Source organism: Papio anubis, chromosome 1 (genome assembly GCF_008728515.1).
Source record: "Papio anubis isolate 15944 chromosome 1, Panubis1.0, whole genome shotgun sequence".
NCBI classification, from domain to species: domain Eukaryota; kingdom Metazoa; phylum Chordata; class Mammalia; order Primates; family Cercopithecidae; genus Papio; species Papio anubis.
Window position 1 is genome coordinate 128,188,859 of NC_044976.1, and position 24,120 is coordinate 128,212,978.

At 40.7% G+C, this 24,120-nt stretch overlaps 1 protein-coding gene across 6 annotated transcripts in view; it reads right to left on the reverse strand.

Moving 5' to 3' along the window:
• The window catches only part of FCRL5 (Fc receptor like 5), a 37,449-nt gene extending 15,969 nt beyond the window's left edge, over positions 1 to 21,480 (reverse strand). The window contains exons 1-9 of one of the 6 annotated variants that reach the window (XR_002516796.2): positions 21,254 to 21,480; positions 18,412 to 18,432; positions 17,473 to 17,580; positions 16,948 to 17,202; positions 15,179 to 15,430; positions 14,614 to 14,898; positions 13,210 to 13,488; positions 9,427 to 9,705; positions 5,995 to 6,273 (exon numbers count right to left, since the gene is read on the reverse strand). Coding sequence is in view for 5 of the 6 variants with exons in the window: in XM_021925131.2 (XP_021780823.2) it covers positions 5,995 to 6,273; positions 9,427 to 9,705; positions 13,210 to 13,488; positions 14,614 to 14,898; positions 15,179 to 15,430; positions 16,948 to 17,202; positions 17,473 to 17,580; positions 18,412 to 18,432; positions 21,254 to 21,284 (1,789 nt within the window). In the remaining variant the exon portion in view is untranslated. The remainder of the gene's footprint in view (positions 1 to 5,994; positions 6,274 to 9,426; positions 9,706 to 13,209; positions 13,489 to 14,613; positions 14,899 to 15,178; positions 15,431 to 16,947; positions 17,203 to 17,472; positions 17,581 to 18,411; positions 18,433 to 21,253) is intronic. The other 5 variants (XM_021925131.2, XM_009183947.4, XM_003892852.5 and 2 more) reach the window with 5 other exon arrangements.
• Between the last annotated feature and the right edge of the window lie 2,640 nt (positions 21,481 to 24,120).

Below are 24,120 nucleotides of genomic sequence, written 5' to 3' on the forward strand. Positions count from 1 at the left end.
ATTAAAAAAACAAAAAATAATAGATGTTGGCATGAATGTGTTGTAAAGGGAACACTTTTACACTGCTGGTGGGAATGTAAACTATTACAACCACTATGGAAAACAGTATGGAGATTCCTTAAAGAACTAAAAGTAGAACTGCCATTTCATTCAGCAGTCCCACTGCTGGATATCTACCCAGAGGAAAAGAAGTCCTTATATGAAAAAGACACTTTTACAAACGTGTTTACAGCAGCACAACTCATGATTGCAAACTATGGAACCAGCCCAAATGCCTATCAATTAAGGAGTGGATAAAGAAAACGTGATATATATATATGCACGTGTGTGTCTATGTTTGTGTGTATGCACTATGGAATACTACTCAGCCATAAAAAGGAACAAAATAATGGCATTCACAGCAACCTGGATGGAGTTGGAGACCATTATTCTAAGTAACTCAGGAATGGAAAACCAAACTTTGTATGTTCTCATTTCTCAGTGGGGGCTAAGCTATGAGGACAAAGGCATAAGAATAATATAATAGATTCTGGGGATTCAGTGGAACAGTGAGAGTGGGGTAAGGGATAAAGTACTACACACTGGGTTCAGTGTACACTGCTCTGGTAATGAGTGCACGAAAATCTCAGAAATTACTACTAAAGAACTTACTCATGTAACCAAACACCACCTGATCCCCAAAACTACTGGAAAAAAAAAAAAAAAGAAAGAAAAACCCAGCTCTTCATTTAATAAAATCAAACTTTACAGAATTATCTAAGTAAAAATAAAAAGTTTTACCATTTTCTTTATTTTTCCAGAAATTACTTCTGTGGAGTATTTGGTGATACTTTGTAGAATGTTTTCTATGTATAAGTACACTCATAGACAAATAAATACATTAGAAGCACACACATGCATGGGATCACAATAATATACTAGCCTACAACCTGCTTTTTCCCCTTAGCAATACATTATGGACATCTTTCTGTGGTATTACTTAAAAATCTACATCACTAACTTTTAAATCTCATCTTTATTAAAGCATAACTTAGACACAAGAAAGTACAACTTTTAAATTTACAACTTGATAGTTTTGGAAATATATTACCTGGTTATTCTTTTTTTTTTTTTTTTTGAGTCAGTGTTTCACTCTTGTTGCCCAGGCTGGAATGCAATGGCACGATCTCGGCTGAGCACAACCTCCGCCGCCTGGGTTGAAGCGATTCTCCTGCCTCAGCCTCCCAAGTAGCTGGGATTACAGGCATGTATGACCATACCCGGCTAATTTTGTATTTTTAGTAGAGATGGGATTTCTCCATGTTGGTCAGGCTGGTCTTGAACTCCCAACCTCAGGTGATCTGCCCACCTCGGCCTCCCAAAGTGCTGGGATTACAAGCGTGAGCCACCGCACCGGGCCTACCTGATTATTCTTAACAATGACAAAGTATTTCAATGTATAGATATGCTATAATACATTTAAGCATTTTCCCATTAATGGATGTTTGGGATGTTGTTGTTTCTTGAATGTCAAGTAGTGTGGCATTATAGTGTAGATATATTTTTGTATTTTTTTTTTTTTTTACAAATGAACAATGTGTATTTATTATTAACTCTTAAAAACTTCAAAGATATGCTAGATATTTTCTCAGTAATTTAAAATTTAGTTACATGAGATAATTCAAACCAATGAAAATATAAAATGTAATAATATAATGATTTAATTAAGATCTTTTAGATAAGACATATACATTCTTTTTTTTTTGGAGCTTTTGAGATGTTTTTAATTCTTTTTTTTTTTTAAATTTATTTATTATTATTATACTTTAAGTGGTAGGGTACATGTGCATAATGTGCAGGTTTGTTACATATGTATACTTGTGCCATGTTGCTGTGCTGCACCCATCAACTCGTCATTTACATCAGGTATAACTCCCAATGCAATCCCTCTTATTTTTTTTTTTTTTTTTTTGAGACGGAGTCTCTGTCTGTCCCCCAGGCTGGAGTGCAGTGGCCGGATCTCAGCTCACTGCAAGCTCCGTCTCCCGGGTTTACGCCATTCTCCTGCCTCAGCCTCCCCAGTAGCCAGGACTACAGGCACCCGCCACCTCGCCCGGCTAGTTATTTTGTATTTTTTAGTAGAGACGGGGTTTCAATATGTTAGCCAAGATGGTCTCGATCTCCTGACCTTGTGATCCACCTGTCTCGGCCTCCCAAAGTGCTGGGATTACAGGCTTGAGCCACCGTGCCCGGCCATACGAACATTTTAATAACACATAATGTCTAATTGTTCTTCTAAAAGACTGGACCTTTTAAAATACAAAAGTACAGACAACAAAAGCAATTATTAGACAAGTGGTATTATATCAAGCTGATAAGAATTTGCACATCAAAGGAAACAATTAACAGAGTAAAAAGACAACTTATAGGACAGAAGAAAATATTTGCAAAGTATATGTCTGACGTGTTAATATCCAGAATATATAAAGAACTTAAACAACTCAACAGGAAAAATCAAACAAGCTGATTAAAAAATGGGCAAAAGACTTTAACAGACATTTCTCTAAAGAAGACATAAAAATGGACAACAGGTACATGAAAAAAATGGTCAATCTCACTGATTATTGGGAAATACAATTAAAACCCCAATGAGGTATCACCTCACTCCAGTTAGAATGACTGTTATCAAAAAGTCAAAAGAAAACAAGTGTTGTTTAGGTTGTGGAGAGGACAGAACCCTTATATTGCTGGTGGCATTGTAAGTTAGTACAGCCACTACACGAAACAACGTGGAAGTTTCTCAATAAAATAAAAATAGAACTACCATATTATCCAGCAATTTCACTGCTGGGTGGATATTCAAGGGAAATAAAGTCGCTATGTTGAAGAGATATCTGCACTCTCAAGTTTGTTGCAGCACTATTCACAACAGCCAAGATATACAGGCAATCTAAGTGTCCACCAACAGATGAATGGATAAATAAAATGTGGTATATATACACAATGGAATAGTATTCAGCCATAAAAAATAACGAAATCCTGTGATTTGTAGCAATATGAAAAGACCTGGAGGATGTCATATTTAATGAAATTAGGCAGGCACGAAAAGACCGATACTGCATTATTTCACTCATATTTTGAATCTAAAAAAACCAAAGTTGATACTATGGAAGCAGAGAGTGGAACTGTGGTTATCAGAGACTGGGGAGGGGAGAGGGAAGAGGAGGATAGGGAGAAGTTGTTCAATGGGTACAAAGTTATAATTAGACGGGGAATAAATTCTGTTCTATCGGACAGTAGGGTGATGATGGTTAACAGTCAGTTACAATATATTACAAAAAAGCTGGAAGACAGGCTTTTGAATGTTTTTATCCCAAAGAAATGATAAATGCATGAGATGATGGGTATATTAAACATCCTAATTTGATCATTAAATACCATGCATATGTATCAAAACATCAAATTGTACTTCCATAAATACACACAATTACAATGTGTCAATTAAGAAGAAAAGGTTGAACCAATTTACACTTGTAATAACTTGTACTCTCTTGTATGAGAGTTTCTGTTTCTTCTTTCCCTGATCATTTATGATCATATCAATGCACAGGCTTATTTTTATTATTTATTTTTTGGTCAGCCCTAACATCTATGGTTGCTTCTCCCAAAGAATTCACTTGTCCTATCCTATGTGACCCTACAGGCTACTAGTTGGTTTTCCATGAAATTTTAGTGAAATATAAGCCATTAATGATGAGTTACTGTTGACAAAGTATTCAGAAATGATTTACAAAATGAACATTTTGAAATGTCACTAATTTTTAAAAACCGCCTGTTCTATTTGAATTATGAAATAATTCGGTTTACTCTGAAATAATAATAATCATGAGAAAATGATTGTTCCTTTACTTCCTCTCCTTCCTCTAACTGATTTTTCTTTGTCACATTTTGTTTTTTTTTACATTTTCAGTGTTTATAATAGTTACTTTCTATTCTGTGACCATAATTCTCACAGTTGATTAGCCTTTGTTTCTATATCTAAATCAGTGGTTTCCAGTCTTGTCCACACAATATTCTCACCTGTGGTTTTGTCAAAAAATATTGATTCTGTGGCCCCATCTGTGAGATCCTGAATTGAATTAGTCTGGAGAGGGGCTTAGTAATGTGTCTTTTACAAAGGTCTTTGACGAGTGTAATGTGCAACTGGGGTTGAGAACAAGTCATAGTGCAGTTTCCTCATTATGAGTCCTTTATCTTCATTTACATCTTGTTGGGCTGAATTTTGTCATTAGGTGATTTTTCAGAAGGCTTAGTGCATTATCAGTTTCCTGAATCCTTGTATTTTTGACAATGCCTTTTTGATTTGATATAAAATTTTCAGTTATTATTCCTCCCTTGGAGGTCCAAGTCTGGACATCACTCCTCTCTCTTTGGTATTGAGTGCTCTGCAAAGTCTAAGACTAACTTGATGTTTTTCTTTCTGAGATGACTGCCTTTTTCCCCCTAATCATAAACACATAAATATATTTTTAACCTCAAAGGTCAATAACTTCATCAACATGTATGTTCTGATCTACATATTCAAGTTTTCTTTACTTCTCACCATTTCTACTACATCTTTGAGTTTCATTTTACCCTTCAGTTCAATTTTCTGAAGGTCTCCATTTTAATTATCGACATAACTGGATAACTGGGGGGCTCCATTGTCTGATTTCCATATTATAATTTTTGTCTTTATTTCTGTATCTTTCTACTTTGCATTCTGTATTGTTTTCTCAAATTGATTCTTCATTCAATTAGAGGTTTTCAAAAGTATCCATTCTAGTCTTACTGCTTCAAATTTGTATTTCATTTCTAAAATAGCTTTGATTTTTTTCCTCTTGGGCTTTGCTAGATGATTTTTAAAAATCCCCTCTTACCATCCTGTCATATCATCTGTCCACTAAATTACAAATGTTGACTGAGGACCTACTGTGTTCCAAACACTGAGTAGGCACAGGGATGTTGTGGAGACCAAGGTGGATGCAGTTCTGTTCTCATGAAGCTTACATTCCACTGGCATTAAGGGTGACCGTGAAGAAACAGAAAATAAAGATGCTTAAGATGCTGCTAAATATGAGAAGAAAGTAAAACATGGATAGAAACATGGTAATGGGATACAGAATGCATGAAGCTTAGAAGCTTCCTAGATAGATTTGGCTCTGACTTTGGAGTAGTCTCATAACATTTACATTTTAAAAATAACCTCTTTACTCAGCAAGTTATACTAGGGGCATGTCTGACACATCAGGCTCAAGATTTTTCTATCATACCATTTTGATTCTCTGAAAAGAAAAGAAACTTTCCCCCAGTTTCTACTAAACAAAGATTCAAGTAAAAAACAGAAGCAACTTAGCTCCTAAAAAGACACCAAATCATACACATATAATTTGCACACATTTCTTGAATGTATGTCATACTTCAACAACAGTTTTTTAAAATAATGCAATAAAATGATACTGATTTTAGCGGGTTAGAAAACAAGGGATCATTAAAAACTCCAGAAGTTTGAGGAGCTGGTTCCTAGGGAGCCATTTCCCCCTTTGTTCACAAGCAGACTTCTCCAAACCTACCATAAGATTGGAAATCCTTTGGAGAATTTAAGGTCTTGACCAACAGTTATCTACAAGACTGTGCTTGTAGCTAAGTTAATATGTAAATGTCAGTGGAGAAGTAGGACACGCTCTGTGCCTCAAGAAAAATCAGCATACTGTTAGAACATACAAGTAATGAGGAGAAAATACAATAAATAAATTCATTTGGTAAAAGCTGAGGAATCTACTGAGCTATTTTAGGGGTCTGGCTGAGCCAGGACTTATGAGGACTGAGAACCCCAGCTAGTTCGTTGAGGAGGAAGACAAGAAGGGGATTAAGTTGATTGGGGGAGGAAACTGGACAGTGCAAACAGATTTTTAAAGGAATGGGTGAGAGAGAACTCGGCCAGGGGTGGGTGATTGGCAGGAACCCAGCACTTACCAGTGACAAAAAGGCTCACCGCCTCACTGCGCTGGGGACCAAAGCCGTTGTCAGCTGTGCAGTAGTAATTCCCTGAATGTGCTGCAGTCAGAGAGAAGCTGAAGGACACTTTTCCCACAGAGGATGTTGAGTTGCTCCCCAGGGTCACGTCCTCATGATAAAACTGGTATAGGATTCGTGGGGAACCTCTCTGGACCTCACAGTAAAGTGTCACCGTGGCTCCTTCAAAAGTCACGGCCTCAGCAGAGCTGAGGGTGAGGACAGGACGAGACACAGGGACTGAGGAAGAGAAAAAATGAGTCAAGAGTTTCTTTTGCCTCTTACTGTAGATTTCAACACTTGACCAGTGCAGATGCCCAGTCTCCAGTCCAGCGTCTCCAGGCTTCGCCTACCAGGAGGGCAGCCAAGCAACTTCTCAGGCTTCTCTGACCAGCTCCCCTATGCGCCATGCTGGTCTTTCCCTATCTGTTCATTTTTCCAGCAGACCAATAGTCTCTTCTTCTCTCATGGCCTCCCTTGTAGTGTGATCTGCCTCCCTTTTGCAGAGGAGATGATGCTTTCAAGGAAGAAATTCCTTGTCTTGCCACCACCAGACTCACTCGCACCAGCTCCTCACTTCTTCCTGCAACCATGCAGGCTTCCCTGCGACCATGGAAGAGCCACGCCTGGCCTTTCCAAGGGAGAATTTCCTACGTCTCTTGACCTGTGCACACCTGCCTCTGTCCTAGACATGAAGTCCTTACCTCTATTGGCTTCTTCCAAACTACATTTTGATGTGTTTAACTATCTCCATATACGAAAAACTATCAGACAATACAAAAACAACCTTATTTACATTTGAAGTTCCTCACAGTCGGTTTCTCCACTTTTCTGTGGACAGTCTTCTGGAAGAAGTGACCTATGTTTATCATCTCTACTTCTTTATCTCATATCTCGTATGCACATTTTGTCCATTACAACTCAGTTTTTACCCCCAATAATCTACTAGAGCTGATTTTTCATGTTTATGAATGTAGTAATGATGATAATGATAAAAATAAAAAAGGTATTTATTATAATGATACTATAGTGCCTTTAAGTTCTGGTGTATGTATATTTGTCAGATGTAATTTGTGAATATCTATACAAATACAGACACTAAGTTAATCCTCAAAACAATTCACTGAGGTAGGTGCTATTGTTGTCCCTGTTTCACAGATGAAAATACTGAGGCCCCGAGTGGTTGAGTCACACAGCTAGTAAGTGAAGAGGCAGCAGTCAAACCCAGATATTCTGGTTCTAGTTGTGTTCTCCTGCCAAAGAGTACTTTGTGGCTAAATTCATTGGATGTGACTCAGTTTTTTTGTTTTGTTTTGTTGTTTTGTTTTGTTTTGAGACGAAGTCTCACCCTGTCGCCCAGGCTGGAGTTCAGTGGCATGATCTCAGCTCACTGCAAACTTTGCCTCCTGAATTCAAGGGATTCTCCTGCCTCAGCCTCCCAAGTAGCTGGCATTACAGACGACCGCCACCACACCTGGCTAATTTTTGTATTTTTAGTAGACACAGGATTTCACCATGTTGGCCAGGCTGGTCTCAAACTCCTGGCCTCAGATGATCTACCAACCTTCAGCCTCCCAAAGTGCTGGAATTACAGGCACGAGCCACTGCTCCCGGCTGTGACTCAGTTTTTATCTTTCATCATCTCTTAGCTTTGCCTTATCCAAACTGGCTCATTATCATGTGCTTAGAACATGTTGTACCCTTAGTGACAGTGGGGCACACTCTCATAGTGAGTGCCTTTTCCCTCGGCCAGAGGCCTTCCTTCTCATGTCCCATCTCCTCTACTGGGACTAGACTGGGGGTTCTGTCCAACCGGACACTCCCTTGTTGGGCCCTCTCCTTCACTCCTGGCTGCTCCTCAAACAGGTTGCTCTATGACCTGATCCTCACTGTACTGCTGGAGTGGTTTTCCCCAGCATTTAAAACCTTCACAGAGCCCAGATTGCCCTGCAGAATATGACCCAAGCCCTTACTCTGCTTCTAAGTAGGTTCTAATGATGTCGTCTTCCCCAACCTTGTCCTTCCTTTCTCTACTGTTCTGTCTATGCTTCTTCAGTCATCAAGAACTGACCCCTCTCCAGTTCCTGGAAAGTGTCCTCCCTCCCTCACCACAATACCCTTCTCCTTCAGGTCTTATCTTAAATTCCAAGAATTGTTTTCTCACTTCCCAACTCGGATTGGCATGCCTTTCCATCTGCTCCTGTAGCCACCAGGTGCTTCTAACTTTAGGTTGATGTTTTCTCTATTACTTGTCTGCCTTTGCCATTAGCCCCTATGAACTGTGTGGGCAGGACCAGGTTAGTGTAGTCTTAGATGCATCCTTAGATGTCAGTACAGTCTGGTCCATGGAATAGATGCAATCAGTATTTATTAGGTGAAGAAGTGAGTCTTTGAATAGGACTTTAAACATCTCTGAGTGTGTTTGATCATGATGTCACTGTCTCCACTTTCCTTGGGACTCTGAATGTTAGGGACATTGCTTTTTTTCTATGTCATTTGATGTCTCCCCCTGGGTTCCCTGGTCCTCTCCTTTATGATCTCACACATCCCTGTGGGAGGGACTGGATTCTTGCTTGTCTTCTGAGCTGGTATTATTGTTTTACAAGAGAGGAAACTGAGGCCACTTCCAGGCCCAACCAACACTGGATTCTCTGTCTCCAGTATAGGACCAAATCACACTGTCTCCTTCAACATTGGACCTGGCCATTTAGCCACACATGGATGGTTCAAAATTGAGATCCAAAGCTCAAAGGAAACCTTTTTGATGTCATAACTATTTGACAGCTACCTGAATAGCCGTGAGGGCATTAAGCCAAGCAACTGGAGGTGAAGCTGTCTCCTGGCCTGCTCCCAGCCTGCCGTGGTCTGTGCCTTTCTTACCTACTGCCCAATCAACTGTAAAAAAGGCTTGGGCAAGGGAGACATGTTGGGTTAACTATGATCCAGTGACTTGTCTTTGTGTCTCACATGATATTGCATCTGGTTATTCATTGATGCCTGATATTAATCAGACAGGGGACATTTCTGTGCTCCTGGGAACTGAGTCTGAGTCTATATCTACTAAGAATAATTTTGTGAATGAAAATCATGCATCTGGCAGATCTACAGGACAAGTGGAGAGCACGAGAAAAGCAATTGGCTGCTCAGAATTTGAGGAGCAGGGAAAAGAAAGCTGCTGCATCATGAGGCAGGGGTAGGAAGGCACCCAACTGCAATGAGACAAGGCTGAAAGTGGTGGACAGCAGGTTCAGTGAGCCAGAGAGTGGAGGAGGACATTAGGTTGTCCCAAGAAAGAAACAGACGATACTGGAAAGTACATGCTGACTTCTGAAGGACTGGGTGAGAGAGGACTCTCGGCCAGGGGTGGGTGATTGGCAGGAACCCAGGGCTTACCAGTGACGGAGAGGCTCACTGCCTCACTGCGCTGGGGGCCAAAGCCATTGTCAGCTGTGCAGTAGTAGTTCCCTGAATGCTCTGCAGTCAGAGAGAAGCTGATGGACACTCCTCCTGCAGAGTGGGCCGACCTATTCCCCAGGGCGGCATCCTCATGATGAAACTGGTACACGATGGGGAGTGAACCTCTCTGGGCTTCACAGTGAAGTGTCACCTTGGCTCCCTCAGAAATCAGGTCCTCTGCAGAGCTGAGGGTGAGGACAGGGCGAGACACAGGGACTGAGAGAGAGAAAAAATTAGTCAAGATTTGTTTCTGCCGCTTGCTGTAGATTTTGTAAAAGGAAAATAAATCTTGGGAACCCCAAATCACTAAGCCAAAGGGAAAAGTCAAGCTGAGAACTGTTTCAGGCAAACCTGCCTGTTATTTTATTTCTTAATAAGATAACTTCAAAGACTTTTTTAAAAGCTACATACCTCCCTCAAAATTTGTCCACTGAAATATTTCTTTGTGGGCCTCAAGATCTTTACCCTAAAATGGTTCTGTTTTAAATGGTTCTGTTTTACCCTAACAATGTAAATTGATAGCTGATTTTCACAGGTGCAGGACAAAAGACAGAACTTTCAGTCATCCCTGCTTATAGGAGACAAATGCATATCTGAGTGTTTCCCTGATTTAAAAATGCAGACTCACTGGGCTAGAGGAAGACAGCATTGACTATTCCTCTGCCCCGCTCTCTCACATGTAAATTGTGTATTCTGCTAAAGGCTGATTAAAGACTCAAAAGAATGCAACTGTTTGTCTGTTATTTACACATACTTTTTAAAAAATGTCTTCCTTTTTCTCCAATATCTGCCCTTTCACCTTTAAATATTGAAACCCTCAAAATCATCTTTGGAGAAGGCAGGGAGCTGAATCCGGGGCACATATCCTTAACCACGGCAAAATATACTATCCAAATTGATTGAGACCTGTCTCAGATAGGTTTTGGTTCACAGATTCAACATTTCGCCAATGCAGATGTTCAGTCTCCAGTCCACAGTCTCCAGGCTCCACCCACCCACAGGGTGACCCAGCCACTTCCCAGGCTGCTCTCACCGGCTCCCCTGTCCTCTTGCTAGTCATTCCCTGTCTCTTCCTTTTCCACCAGACCTCTTGTCTTTTCTCCTCTCCCAGTTCCCCTTGTAGTATGATCTGCCTCTCTTGTGCAGAGATGTTGCTCTCAAAGAAGAATTTCCTTGTCTTTCCAGGAGCGGAACCACACCCTTACCCACAGCAGCTCCTCACTCCATCCTGTGCCCTGAGACCATGGAAGAGCCCTCCTTGGCCTGCCTAGGGGGATTTTCTTCTGACTCTTCATCCTGTGCACACCTGCCTCTGTCCTAGATAAAGCATTCTTACCTCTACTGGCTTCTTGCAAACACCATTTGCATGTGTTTAACCCACTCCATGTTAAAAAAAAAACCATCAGACAATAGAAAAACAACCCCATTTGCATTTGAAGTTCCTCACAGTTGGTTTCTCCACCTTTCTGTAGTCAGTCTTCTGGAAGAAGTGACCTACCTTTAACATCTCTACTTCTTTATCTCATATCTCATATGCATGTTTTGTCTATTACAACTCGGATTTTATCCCCAACAATCTACTAAAGTGGATTTTCATGTTTCTGAATATAATTATTGTGATAATGATAAAAATAACAAAATAGATGTTTGTTATAATAACACTATGGTGTCTTTAAGTTCTGGTGTGTGTATATTTGTTGGATGTAATTTGTAAGTATTGATATATAGAGAGACACTTATTTAATCATCAAAGCAATTCATTGAAGTGGGTACAATTGTTGTCCCTATTTCACAGATGAAGATGCTGAGGACCCAAGTGGGTGAGTCACACAGCTAGTAAGTGAAGAGGCAGCAGTCAAACCCAGGTATTCTGATTCTACTCTGTGGTCTGCCAAAGAGTACTTTGGGGCAAAATTCACTGGATGTGACTCAGTTTTTATCTTCCATCATCTCTTAGCTTTGCCTTATCCAAACCGGCTCCCTTTCTTCTGCTTAGAACACAGTCTGCCCTTGGTGACAGTGGAGCACACTCTCACAGTGCCTCTTGTCTCGGCCAGAGCCCTTACTTCTCAAGTCCCATCTCCTCCACTGGGACTGGCCTGGGAGTGCTGTCTAACTGGACACTCTCTTGATGAACCCTCCCCTTCACTCCTGGCTGCTCCCCAAACTGGCTGCTTTATGACTCGTTCCTCACTGTGCTGCTGGGGAGGTTTTCCCCAAGATTTAAACCATTCGTGGAGCCCAGATTGCCCTGCAGAATATGGCCCAAGCCCTTACTCTGCTGCTAAGTATGATCTAACCATACCTTCCTCTGCAACCTTATCCTACCTTTCTCCACTGTTCAGTCTGTGCTACAGTCACCAAGAGCTGACTGTCCCTCCAGTTCCTGGATCATGACCTCCCTCCCTCACCACAATCTTCTTCTCCTGAAATGTTCCCACTCATCCTCAGGTCTCAACTCACACACGAGCTCTTCCAAGAAATTTTTCTCACTTCCCAACTCAGATTGGATGGCTTTCCATCTGCTCCTGCAGCCACCAGGTACTTCTATCCTCAGGTTGATGTTTTCTCTATTACTTGTTTGCATTTGCTATTAGCCTCTACCAACTGTGTGGGCAGGGCCAGGTTAGTAGATTCTCAGATGCATCCTTAGATGTCAGTACAGTCTGGTTCACGGAATATATGCAATCAGTATTTATTAGGTGAAGGAATGAATCATTGAATAGAATTTGACACAGCTCTGAGCATGTTTGATCATGTTGTCACTGTCTCCACTTTCCTTGGGCCTCTGAATGTCAGGAACACTGTTCTCTTTCTGTGTCATTTGATGTCTCCCCCTGGTTCCCTGGTCCTCTCCTTTATGATCTCACACATCCCTGTGGGAGGCACTGGATTCTTGCTTGTCTTCCAAGCTGGTATTATTGTTTTACAGGAGAGAAAACTGATGTTGCTTCCAGACCCAACCAAGACTGGACTCTCTGTCACCAGTATAGGCCCAAATCACACTATCTCCTTCAACATTGGACCTGGCATTCAGTCATGCATGGATGGTTCAAAACTGAGATCCAAAGCTCAATGGAAACCTTTTGATGTCATAACTCATTGGCAGCTGAATTGGTACCTAAATAGCTCTGAGGGCATTAAGCCAAGCAAGCAGAGGTGAAACTTTCTCCTGGCCTGCCCCAAACCCACCATTGCCTGTGCCTTTCTTACCTACTGCCCCATCAACTCCAAAAAAGGCTTGAGCAAGAAGGACATGCTGGGTTAACTATGATCCAGAGACTTGTCTTTGTGTCTTACCTGTCTTTGCCTCTGGTTTATTGATGAATGTCTGATATTAACAGAACAGGAGATATCTCTGTGCTCCTGGAAATTGAGTCTGTGTTTACTGAGAATAATATAGTGAATGAAAATCAGGCATCTGGGGAGCCAGAGGACAAGTGGAAAGCACAAGAAAAGCACCTGGCTTCTCAGAAATTGGTGACCAGGGGAGGGAAAGCCACTGCACCATCAGGCAGTGGTATGAAGACACCCAGATTGCAATGCAACGAGACTCAAGAGGCAGACAGCTGGTTCAGTGAGCCAGAGAGTGGAGGAGGATGTTAGGTTTTCCCAAGAAAGAAACCGAGGATACTGGAAGGTACATGCTGATTTCTGAAGGGCGGGGTGAGACAGGACTCTTGGCCAGGGGTGGGTGGTTGGCAGGAACCCAGGGCTTACCAGTGACTGACAGGCTTACAGCCTCACTGGGCTTGGCACCATGGCCATTGTCAGCTGTGCAGTAGTAGTTCCCTGAATGCTCTGTAGTCAGTGAGAAGCTGATGGATGCTCCCTTTTCACAGCGGACTGACTTGTGCCTCAGGGGAACACCGTCATGATAAAACTTGTACAAAGTGCGCAGAGAATCTTCCTGGGTTTCACAGTGAAGTGTCACCTTGGTTCCCTCAAAATTCAGAGCCTTTTCAGGGCTGAGAGTGAGGACTGGATGAGATGCGGGGACTGAGCAAGAGAAAAAATTAGTCAAGAATTGCTTTTGCCTCTTACTGTAGATTCCAAGGCATGGCCAATGCAAATGCCCAATCTCCAGTGTCCACCCTTACCTTGCTGCCATCAGAACCACAGACCCTTTCCTGCACCTGCTTCTTGCTCCTTCCCTCTGCCCTATGACTATGAAACGTTGCACCTGGAGTGCCCAATTATTATGAATCTTCTTTCCTATTCCTGTTCATTTCTCCTTCACTTGCATTGGCCTCAGGGATTTGTTTGCCATTGGTAGTTTTTCCTTAAAGATTAGCATAGTCTTCTAGAGCTTTTTCTCCTGCTCCTACTCTCTCCCTTGGCCCAGACTGACATTCTTTATTTACAGGTGAGAAAACTGAGTCAGAGAGAGATGAGGAGACCTGCCTGTGTAGGCTGTTTTCAGGGCCAGCCAGGGCCAGAGTTGGTGTCCTGACTCCTACTCTGGTGATGATCACATTGTCTCTTTAGAAGTGAGCCTGGAGTTTGCCACGAGTGGAGGGGTGACACAGGGCTCTACAGAAGCTGTTTTTCCCTCATCACTGTAACTACCACAATAGCTTTGGGGGAAGGATGGTGCTGTATACTAGTAAGGGAGGTGATGTAATCTGGAGTGCATATTTATACTCATAACTAGGGAATGGTAAACCTCCAGAATTACATATTTGGAGTAACTATGATGTTGCAACCTGTCTTTGTATCCTACAGAAATTTTCACATTGGTTATTGTCAATAAGTAATGTTAATTGGGACAACAGATCCCTCTGTACCCCAGAGTCAGAGAGCTATGCCACAGCCCATGGCTTATCCCTATGGGCCTAGAAGAAAAAAAAATGATGTCAGGGAAGAGAGGCCTGTGAGAGAAAAGAAAGACTTATATTTAATGGCATTGAAAGAAAAAAAAAATAGACCTTTCTTTTCTTGGATTTTCCTGGGTCTAAACTCTTCTAAGATGTCCATAAGAGTAAAGGTCTCTTTGCTTGCACAACTCCCATTCTCACACGTACGAGTTTTTTCTACAGAGACTGGTGACCCAAGCTGATATGCAGCTCTGTCCCACTTTTCCAGCCCTCTCTGCAGCAAATTTCAGATTCCACCAACACTTACTCAGCACCTGTATCCAGGATCTCAAGCTGTTAGATGTGGTGTTATAACGCATTGTTGCTGCCTTACACCAGTAGGATCCTGAATCTTTACTCCACATGGCACTAATCTGGAACTTCGGGGAGAGGCTCCAGCCTGATCCCAGCATCTGGTCATTTCTGAAGAAGCAGAACTGGAGCGGGACATCTGACCTCTCTAGAGAGAGCTGGGTCTCACAGGTCAGGGTCACTGGGCTCCCGCTGATGGGCTGGAAGGAGCTGACTCTCAACACTGGACGTGTAAATGACTCTAGAGAGAAGAATCACAACAGTCCTAGAGCAATGAGGCTGGAAGTGCTTTGGAGAAAAACAAACTTCAAGCAGCAGCACATCCAAAAGCAGGCAAAGAAAGGGATGTCATTGATCCCTAGCTTCCTTCAGCCCAAAGCACTACTATACTTGCTCTGGTCCTTGCAGGCACGTGGCCTGTAGTTTAGTGGTATTCCAGTCCACCCTTTTCCTCCTGTTCTATCTCTGTGACCCCAAGGAGTCTCCTTTTGACCAACTCACTTCACAAAATAATGCCTTACCTTGGACTTGGATTTTGACTGTGTTGGAAGAAACAAGGCAACAAGTTTCCTTATATCCAGTACAGCGATATGCACCATTGTCCTTGAGACTTGCATGAGAAATATGGAAGTCAGTTCTTTTATTAAGAAATGCCAGGACATTTTCATTCTTGTAAATAGTAGTGTTCAGTGTTACTTCCGCCTTTGCCCGGCACCTCAGAACCACAGAGTCTCCTTCAAACACAGAAAGTGGAGCTTGCAGGATCAGCGAAGCTATGAGAAACACAACAGTAGTTATTTGGTGCATCCCATTGTTTCCCCTTTCTTTTCATTGTTTTTCCAAGAAGATTTTATTTTTAAAAAAAATGGGTTGGGAAAAAGAACTCTTAAAATAATTATCACTTCTTTTTTTCTGATTTAGAAATGAACACATACACCTCGAGAAAAGTGAAAAGCAGAAATGTAGGTAAATCACCTATCATCTCACCACCCACATTTTGGCATATGTTTTTCCAGCTTTCTCTTCCACTTTCAAGTACTTGAGAGCTCGTGTGTATTTATTTTATGGAATAATAATAATATTTGTAGGCTTGATAACTTTCACTTACTATGCTATGAACACTTTCCTATGTCATTAGTATCATTATTGAACCTGATTTTTAATGTTCATAAAGTTTTCCTTCACTGGCAGTAATGTAATTTCTTTAATGACTGTTCTTTTTTTAAACCATGTCAAGGTCTGCCATTTTCAGGGGTGTACATCTATGATTGTTTCAGTAGGTAAATTCTTAAGAGAGGGATCGTTAAATCAAAGAGTATAAGCATTTTATTTATTCCTTGCTGGTACACTGCTCCCACTACCTTAAAAAATGATATAACTTCAACTTCAAAACACGTGGCTTTAGGACAAAAAAGGAAATGTCTCTTCCTTTATCTTTCTTTCTCTGTATATTTATCTACCTATGCATTATGTACCCATAAGTATGAACAATTCTCCTGCCACTTATTATTCCAAGTAAATAATATGGCTTAAAACTATACACAGAGGCCGGGTGCTGTTGCTCATACCTGTAATCCCAGCACTTTGAGAGGCCCAGGTGAGCAGATCACTTGAGCCCAGGAGTTCAGCATTAGCCTGGGCAGCATGAGGAAACCCCATCTCTACTAAGAATACAAAAATTAGCCAGGCCTGATGGCGGGCTCTTGTAGTCCTACTTACCAGGGATACTGAGGTGGGAGAATTGCTTGAACCCGGGAGACGGAAGTTGCAGTGAGCCGAGATAACGCCACTGCACTCCAGCCTGGGTGACAGAGCGAGATTCCATCTCAAAAAACAAAACAAAACAAAACCAAACCAAAAAACTATTCAGGAACCATTCAAATAAATTAGTCCTCAGGCTTTCTGGTACCCGAGAACCTTGTAAAAAATGCAAATTAATGGACCTCACTTCTATAGATTTTGATTGAATAAGCATAGGTAGGTCCTGAGTGTCTGTATGATTGATAAGCTGCCCAAGCTTTCTCACTCAAATCAAACTTCAAGAACCACAGGTGCAGAGACATTAATCTACTCAAGTAAAAATTTTATTCATTTGAATGTTTAAAATTAAGCAGCTAATTCCATTCCCTGTCTGGTTGTATTCTGAGCTTTTTACTCTCTCCCTGTCTTACCATAGTGTGAAATAAAATTGTCCACTCATGAAGGGTCTGAGGGAAACAGTAATAACAGCTAGAGAGAAACATGGGCTGAATTGATTTCTAAAGTTGGTGCATCTTTCATGCTCTCTCACCTGAAGAAAAGTCCAAGTACACAGGGCTACTGAGAGGGGAGCCCTGGGCCTGGCATCTGTACTCTCCAGATTTGTGAACCTCAAGGGTATTTTTTTGGGTTTCTCTTGATATTTCTTTCCCAAGGTACTGATAGTACCATTTTGTTTTTTGTGATGAGTAGAAGCCAAATCCCTTGCAAGTCAGATTCACTCTCTCTCCTCGAAAGACTGTGGTCCATGGAGGCTGGAGGAAAATAATGGACTTGTATGTCCTTGCTGAAGAGGAAAGAGAAAAGGAGTTTGAGGTGGAGGCACCTGCAGGCCCAGCCTCAGGGCCTCTTGCTGCATAGCCTGAAGGACCTGGGTTTGGAGGATCTGAAAGAGGTCCTCGGGGAGGGTCACTGATAGCTCAAAGCTCCCTGTCAGCCAGTGGCCCTCATCTCACCCAAGGGAGAAATTGCCCAGGGGATGGCAATGGGCAAAATGATTTCAGAAGGGTGACACCAGCAGGATTCACCGTCAAATATCACAGTTAAGTAGCCTTACATGGAAGTGGGTCCCAGAGAAAATCAATGCTGCGCTGCAATTTCATCAGGTTCAAACACTCATAAGAAACTCCAAAGGTGATGTTAAAATCACAATTTTGCACTTTCCCTAAGAGAATAAATCATATTATCTTAGGATTTGTCCCTGAGAAAACCTTGAGTGCTCAACTTATCTAACATCTTCATTTTGTAGATGGTGATTCAAATGCCCAGAAGAACCCCATCATAGCTAATTGTGGCAGAGCAAGGAAGGGGCAAGTCACTTACTGGCATCCAGAGGTGACTAGGACAATGTTACAGCTGGGACCACTGATTTGGACAAGGAGAGGGGATGTAGAGGGTTCTTGCTACTCCTGGGTTCTCAATTATCCACTCTGAGCCAAAGGAATGGCAGTAAGAGCCAGAACTAATTAAATGTGGGATGCAGATAACTTGTCTTCTCCCCTCTCTCCCCTTTCTGTGCCTTTCTTTTTTGTAAGGACCCAGTTGTTAGATGTCCAGGAGGATTTTACTCCAAAGCTGCAGAGAATGCAGCATTCCTGCTGGCATCAGCACAGTGGGATGTTTTTGGGGATTTTTCTGGCTTGCTGATGGGAGAGGATCCTATCCTGAGTCCAGCACACTTGCCATGGAGTTGAAGATGTCCTGCCTGGCTAAATGGGATCTGTTGGCAATAACAGTAAATGCAGGGCTTAGCAAAGGCTGGGGGCTGCTTGAGTATTCACCCCTTCCCCCCGGGAGGGTCAGAGGGTGACCATGGAGCTCTCCTGGCCCTTGGGAGATGCCAAAAAACCAGGCATCACTTTCAAATCCCTGCAGACCTCAGTGAGAAAACAGGAGATATTAGAGATCTCAGGCAGCCATCACAAATGTTCTCTATTGATTAGGAAGAGACACTCCTAACCAGAGACGCTGAAGAGACAAAGACAGGAGAACTCACCAAACTGTCCACTGACAGGAGCTGCAAAAATAAGAGCCAGAGATGAGCACAGAACCATGATTATTTTGTTTGAAGAAGATAATTCCCTTTTTTTAACCCATGCAGGTATTACTTGTCCCTTTAAAAAATTCATTTAAAAACTCTAATAATTATTCATCAAGTGTGTATACAGATATATACACACACACATATATACAAAAATATATACACACATCTATACAGATATATATACACACATATATATATACACATACATTATATACATATAGATGGCATGGTATTTGGACTTTTACAATGTATTTTAAAAATGATATCTACCATTAAGAAGTTGACTAGTGGAAAAACAGAAACACGATTTAAAATAATATAACACAGGGTGTAAGTACAATAACGGAAATACACATGGGGTATGTTGGGGGCAGAAGGGCCACCTAGCCCAGTGTGTAGGATATATGTGTGTGTGTAGAGTGTGTGTTTGTGTGTACATGTGTTGAACAGGATAGGTGGATCCTTGAAGGTACCTGAAGGAGATGATACTTCACAGAACTGTGAGTGAGAACATGAGTCTGCAGGTGGATGTTAGCATTTGTGTGTGGTAAGAGGCAATGCGGAGGGTAATCAAAGTAGAAAGGGCACAGAGGTGGAGAAATGACATTGGTGCTCAGGAGTTGGGAGGGTTGGGAGAAATAAGATAAGAGAAGCATGCAGGGCCTGAGTAAGTGGTTCTAATTTTATTATAAAAGTCATAAGGAGTCATGCAATGGTTTCAAGGAGGAGATTGACAAGGTTAGAATTTGAAACTTTGATGGAGAACTCTGTCAGTGGACAGAATTTAATGGGATAATATGAAGTAGGGAGACTGATTAGAAGGCAGGGCAAGATTATGGATGCGAATTAAGCCTTCCTTGGGCACCAGACTCCAGGCTATACTCTTTTCATGAGACCATTGAATCCAAGGGCTCATTATCATCATGCCTAATTTTTAAACAATAAACTGAGGCTCAGATTATTTAGACCTGACACTCAGCCCAAGAGATGGTAAAGTGTAATTTTTTTCAGAGTGTTTTTCCAAAATTATCTTCATTATCTGCTTGTTTATTTTCCCTTCTCTATAATGCAAACTCTATGAGATCTAGGACTTTTCTTATGTTCACCATATATCCTCCAAGACCTATAACAGTGACTGGCATATAAAAGATGTTCCTTTAATATTCACTAAATATATTTTTGTTGTATAATGAATTAATTAAAGAACTAGGTTAATAATATAGAGGTAGAAGAATAGAGATTTGAGAAATGGGTAATGAAGAGAGAGAGGACACAAAACTGGCATGTTTATCAATTGAATATATATTCTGCATATGGGTTGATTTATTTATTCAACAGAATTTTGGAATGCCAATCATGCTCCAGAGCAAGGCAATAGAAATCCAGGAGTGTGTGAGAGACACATCATCCCTGTCCACATGAGGCTGTTGGAGACTTATCCAAACTTAAGTGTTTTACTGAGAACAACAAATTATTCACCATTCACCTGAATATTTTGGCTTCTTTGGTCTTTGCATTGTTTTAAATGAAGCTAATATTTTTGTGAGTAGTTTCTATATGGTCTGCATTTACATAGGTTATTTCATATAACCATGTCAATAACCCTATGAGGTAAGTGCTAGGATTAACCCCATTTTGTAAACCAGGAATCTGGTAGCCAGTAGGTGGCGGGATGAAGTTTTGAACCTAGATCCTGTTTGACCCCAGAGCCCATGTTATAAACTTTGCCCTCTCATGCTCAGGACCTGGCCATTACCCACAATGTGTGGGGCCATAATTGAGATGTGTTCCTACTTCAGGAATTATAGTCCATGCACCTTCCAACTTTGGGGTCCTCGTTTCTTATATCATGCCTGCTCCATTTCTGCTCCTCTAGCTCCTACTCACCTCTAAGTTTCATGAAGTCTTCACTAGCTATTTTGAATACAGTTTATTATCTGCCTACAGCATTCATTGGTAACTTTGCCTGGACAATTACTTAACTGGGATCTTGTTGCATAGCTGCTTGAAAGTACATTGGCCTTGCTGGGAGCCCTTCTATGTCATGACCTTCCAGAACACAGACATAGTGTCTCCTATGGACTCTCATTGTTCAGCACCTGGTACAATACTGTGCATAGATATGACTAAACACATTTGCTGAACAAATAAATAAGCATATTTAATTCTAATATTTAAACGTTAGTAAAAATCAACCAGTTTGCACATACGAGTTGATAAAGACTTATACACACCCACAGGGACAAAGAGAAAGTCATGTGCTTTAGACTTGTCCTTGCTTTGTCCACCTATCCCTCTCTTCCACACCATATTCTTAACCCATTGCTGCAGTGTTTTGCAATTATGTGCAAGAGAAAGAGCTGTCTTTCTTGTTAGAAATCTTGCCCTCTCATGCTCGGGACCAGGATCTGGCCTTGTCATACAAGCAGTAAATACATCTCCTCTACAGAGAGGACAGTGGGCTCTTCTATGAATAAGACGATATGAACAAACAAACATGAAACATTTTCTGGACTTCATGAAGTTCTTTTTAAAGAAAAAAAAAATGAAATTTTAACTGTCGTGGTTACTGTGGCTTCCTACTCTGTAAGACTGAAAATTCCTTCCAGCTGTGGCCATTTTCTTCAGCCTCAAGAGAAAGCCCTGAGCTGCAGAGTCAAGTTCAAAAACACAGTCTCCTAATGTAGGAAAAATTCTCTCAGCAGGGGCTGTGCCGAAGAAAGGACCAGGCCTGTGGTGGAGAGAGAAGCTGTCCCGACCCCACCCAGGTCCCATCGTGAGCCCTTTTACTCACCCAGGACCAGTAATATCACCCACAGCAGCATGAAGACCTGGACCACCAAGGGCTGAGATCAAAAGAGAAGTTTTCTCAGGAATAACAGGTTTGAACTTGATCTTACAGTCAGGACACTGCACACCAGCTCCAAGGAGCACATCCGAGAAGTTGTGCTCTCAAAAACAGCAGAATACATTAGTGAATTAGAAAAAAGGAAGTGGGAATACCCATCTTCAGCTACTAATCAGAGTTTCCTGTCCGATGATCAAAGAAAAAAAAAAGTTAAGGTTTTAAAAAATCAAATACCCTTGACCCTACATTTTTGCTATTGGGAAATTACCCTGAAGGAAGTATCTGAAGAGAGTTCTATAAGAACGTTTATTGTAGCATTCATTATTGCCTAAACACTGGAAACAAAACAAAAAACCACAATATGGAGACTGTTTAAGAATATTCTGATTCTTCCGTACAATGACAAGCAATCATTAAAGAATAAGGTAAATCTGAACATGCCAAGAAGACGAGACCACCTTGTTTGATGTGAAGAGAATAAAAGTGGGATATAGATTGGTTTTGTAGTATTATCCCATTGGGTAAATATGAAAAATAGGATATATGTGTACATCAACTCTTTTAAGTATACTTTTTTTTCCCTGGAACGTACACACAATAATACTGATTATGTTTGAGGAGCAATAGGTGGGAAGAAGACAATTTATTTTATGTATTTCTGTACTGTTTGATTTTTTAAAAAAAATTACCATGTGAATGTACAGCTCTTATGATTTTCTAAAAGTCAAGTTTCCATCCTGGTATATGGATCAACAGAAGTTCCTAAGACATCAACTGCCATGAGGAGTGCCAGTTTCTTTCTTTCAAATAATTTCCCACCCTTTCTCTCTGGGCCCATACCTTGGTCTTCCTAAGGGGGCATTTAATTTTATATCTACAAATGCACATCACCTTAGGTATATTATGTCACATCCGCCCCACTGCACCCTGAGGCAAGAAAATCATACAGGGGTTACAGGAGTGAATAGAGATTAATCCATCTAAGTACAAGAGGAGAATTTCAAAGGGAACACAAAGTCTTTGCCTACTTTTTGTGCTAAAACAAATAGTGCTGCTATGAATATTCTTGCATACATTTCTTGGGGCATGTGTGCACATAATTCTGCTGGGTATATACCTGGGAGTGGAATTCCTGGCTCATAAGGTATGCATATATTCAGTTTAGGAAGTATTACCAAATTATTTTCCAAAGTGGTTGCGCCAATTCCCATCACACTCACCAACCAATGTATGAGAGTTACCATTGTTCTAAAATTCTTGCTGATATTCGTACTGTCATCTAGTAAAATTTGACCATTCTGCTAGAATTATCTCAATGTGGTTTTAATTTGTATGTCTCTGGTGAATTTGAGAATGAGCATTTTTTCATAGTCTAATTGGTGATGTAGATATCCTTTTTATGTGCAATCTCGTTCAAATATTTCCTCATTTTTCTCTTAACTTTCAGTCTTTCTCTTCCTGTTTTGTAGCTATTTTAAACTTTGAATATAAACCCTTGTTGGATATATGTATTGCAAATGTCTTCCTTCAGTCTGTGGCTTGCTTGTTTGCTCATTGATAGTGCCTTTTGATGAACAACCATTCTAACTTTGACATAGTCCAGTTTATTAATCTTCTTTTTTATGGTTAGAGATTTTTGTATCCCTTCTAAGAAAGTTTGTCTACTCCAAGATCATAAAGATACTCTCCCAGGCTATCTTCTAGAAACTTTATTTTTTTTTTTTACCATTTATTTTATATTTATAATAGCATTACAATTGATTTTTGTGTACAGTATGAGTGTTTATATTCACTTTTAATGTAAATATAGATAATTTACCCAGCCCTATTTATTGAAAGTTAATTTTTTCCACAATACAGTGCAATTTCACCTTTGTTATAAAACAGAAAGCCACGTAGGTCTATATTGGATATTTCTTTCATGTCCATTAGTCTATTTTGTCTATCCTCATGCCAATACCACACTGTTCTAATTATTGTTGCTTTAAAATAATGCTTATTAACTGCTAGTTTAAGTCATAAAATGTTGCTCTTCTTCAAAATTGTTATGGCTATTTTTGGCTCTTTGTATTTTTCTGTACATTTGAAAATCACCTTTTCAATTCCTGCTCCCTCTCTCCCCAAAAGCCTAGAAGACTTTTAATAACTGGGATTGCATTGGATTTATAAGTTAATTTGTATAAATTAGAAGAGATTGAGTCTCTCAATCCATAAACACAAAATATCCCCTCATTTATTTAGGTCAACTTGTCATTCTTTCAGTAATTTTCTGTAGCTTTGACTGTGGAAAGTATATCTTTTGGTAGATTTATCCTTAGGTTATTGATATGTTTTTGATGATATTGTAAGTGACATCATTAGATTTTTTTTCTAAATGTATAATTGGTATATAGAAATAGAATAGTTTTTTGTTTTACTGACCATCATTTTTATTTTTATTTTTTTGAGATGGAGTTTCGCTCTTGTCCCCTAGGCTGGAGTGCACTGGTGTGATCTTGGCTCATTGCAACCTCCACCTCCCAGGTTCAAGCGATTCTCCTGCCTTAGCCTCCTGAGTAGCTGGGATTATAGGTGTCTGCCACCACACCCAGCTAATTTTTGTATTTTTAGTAGAGATGAGGTTTCACCACGTTGGCCAGGCCGGTCTCAAACTCCTGACCTCAAGTGATCTGCCCACCTTGGCCTTCCAAAGTGCAAGGATTACAGGCATGAGCCACCATGCCCGGCCTTACTGATCTTCTAATATCTACTAAAATTGCTGAATTTACTTATTAATTCTAATAGTTTATCTCTAGGTTATTTTAGATTTCATG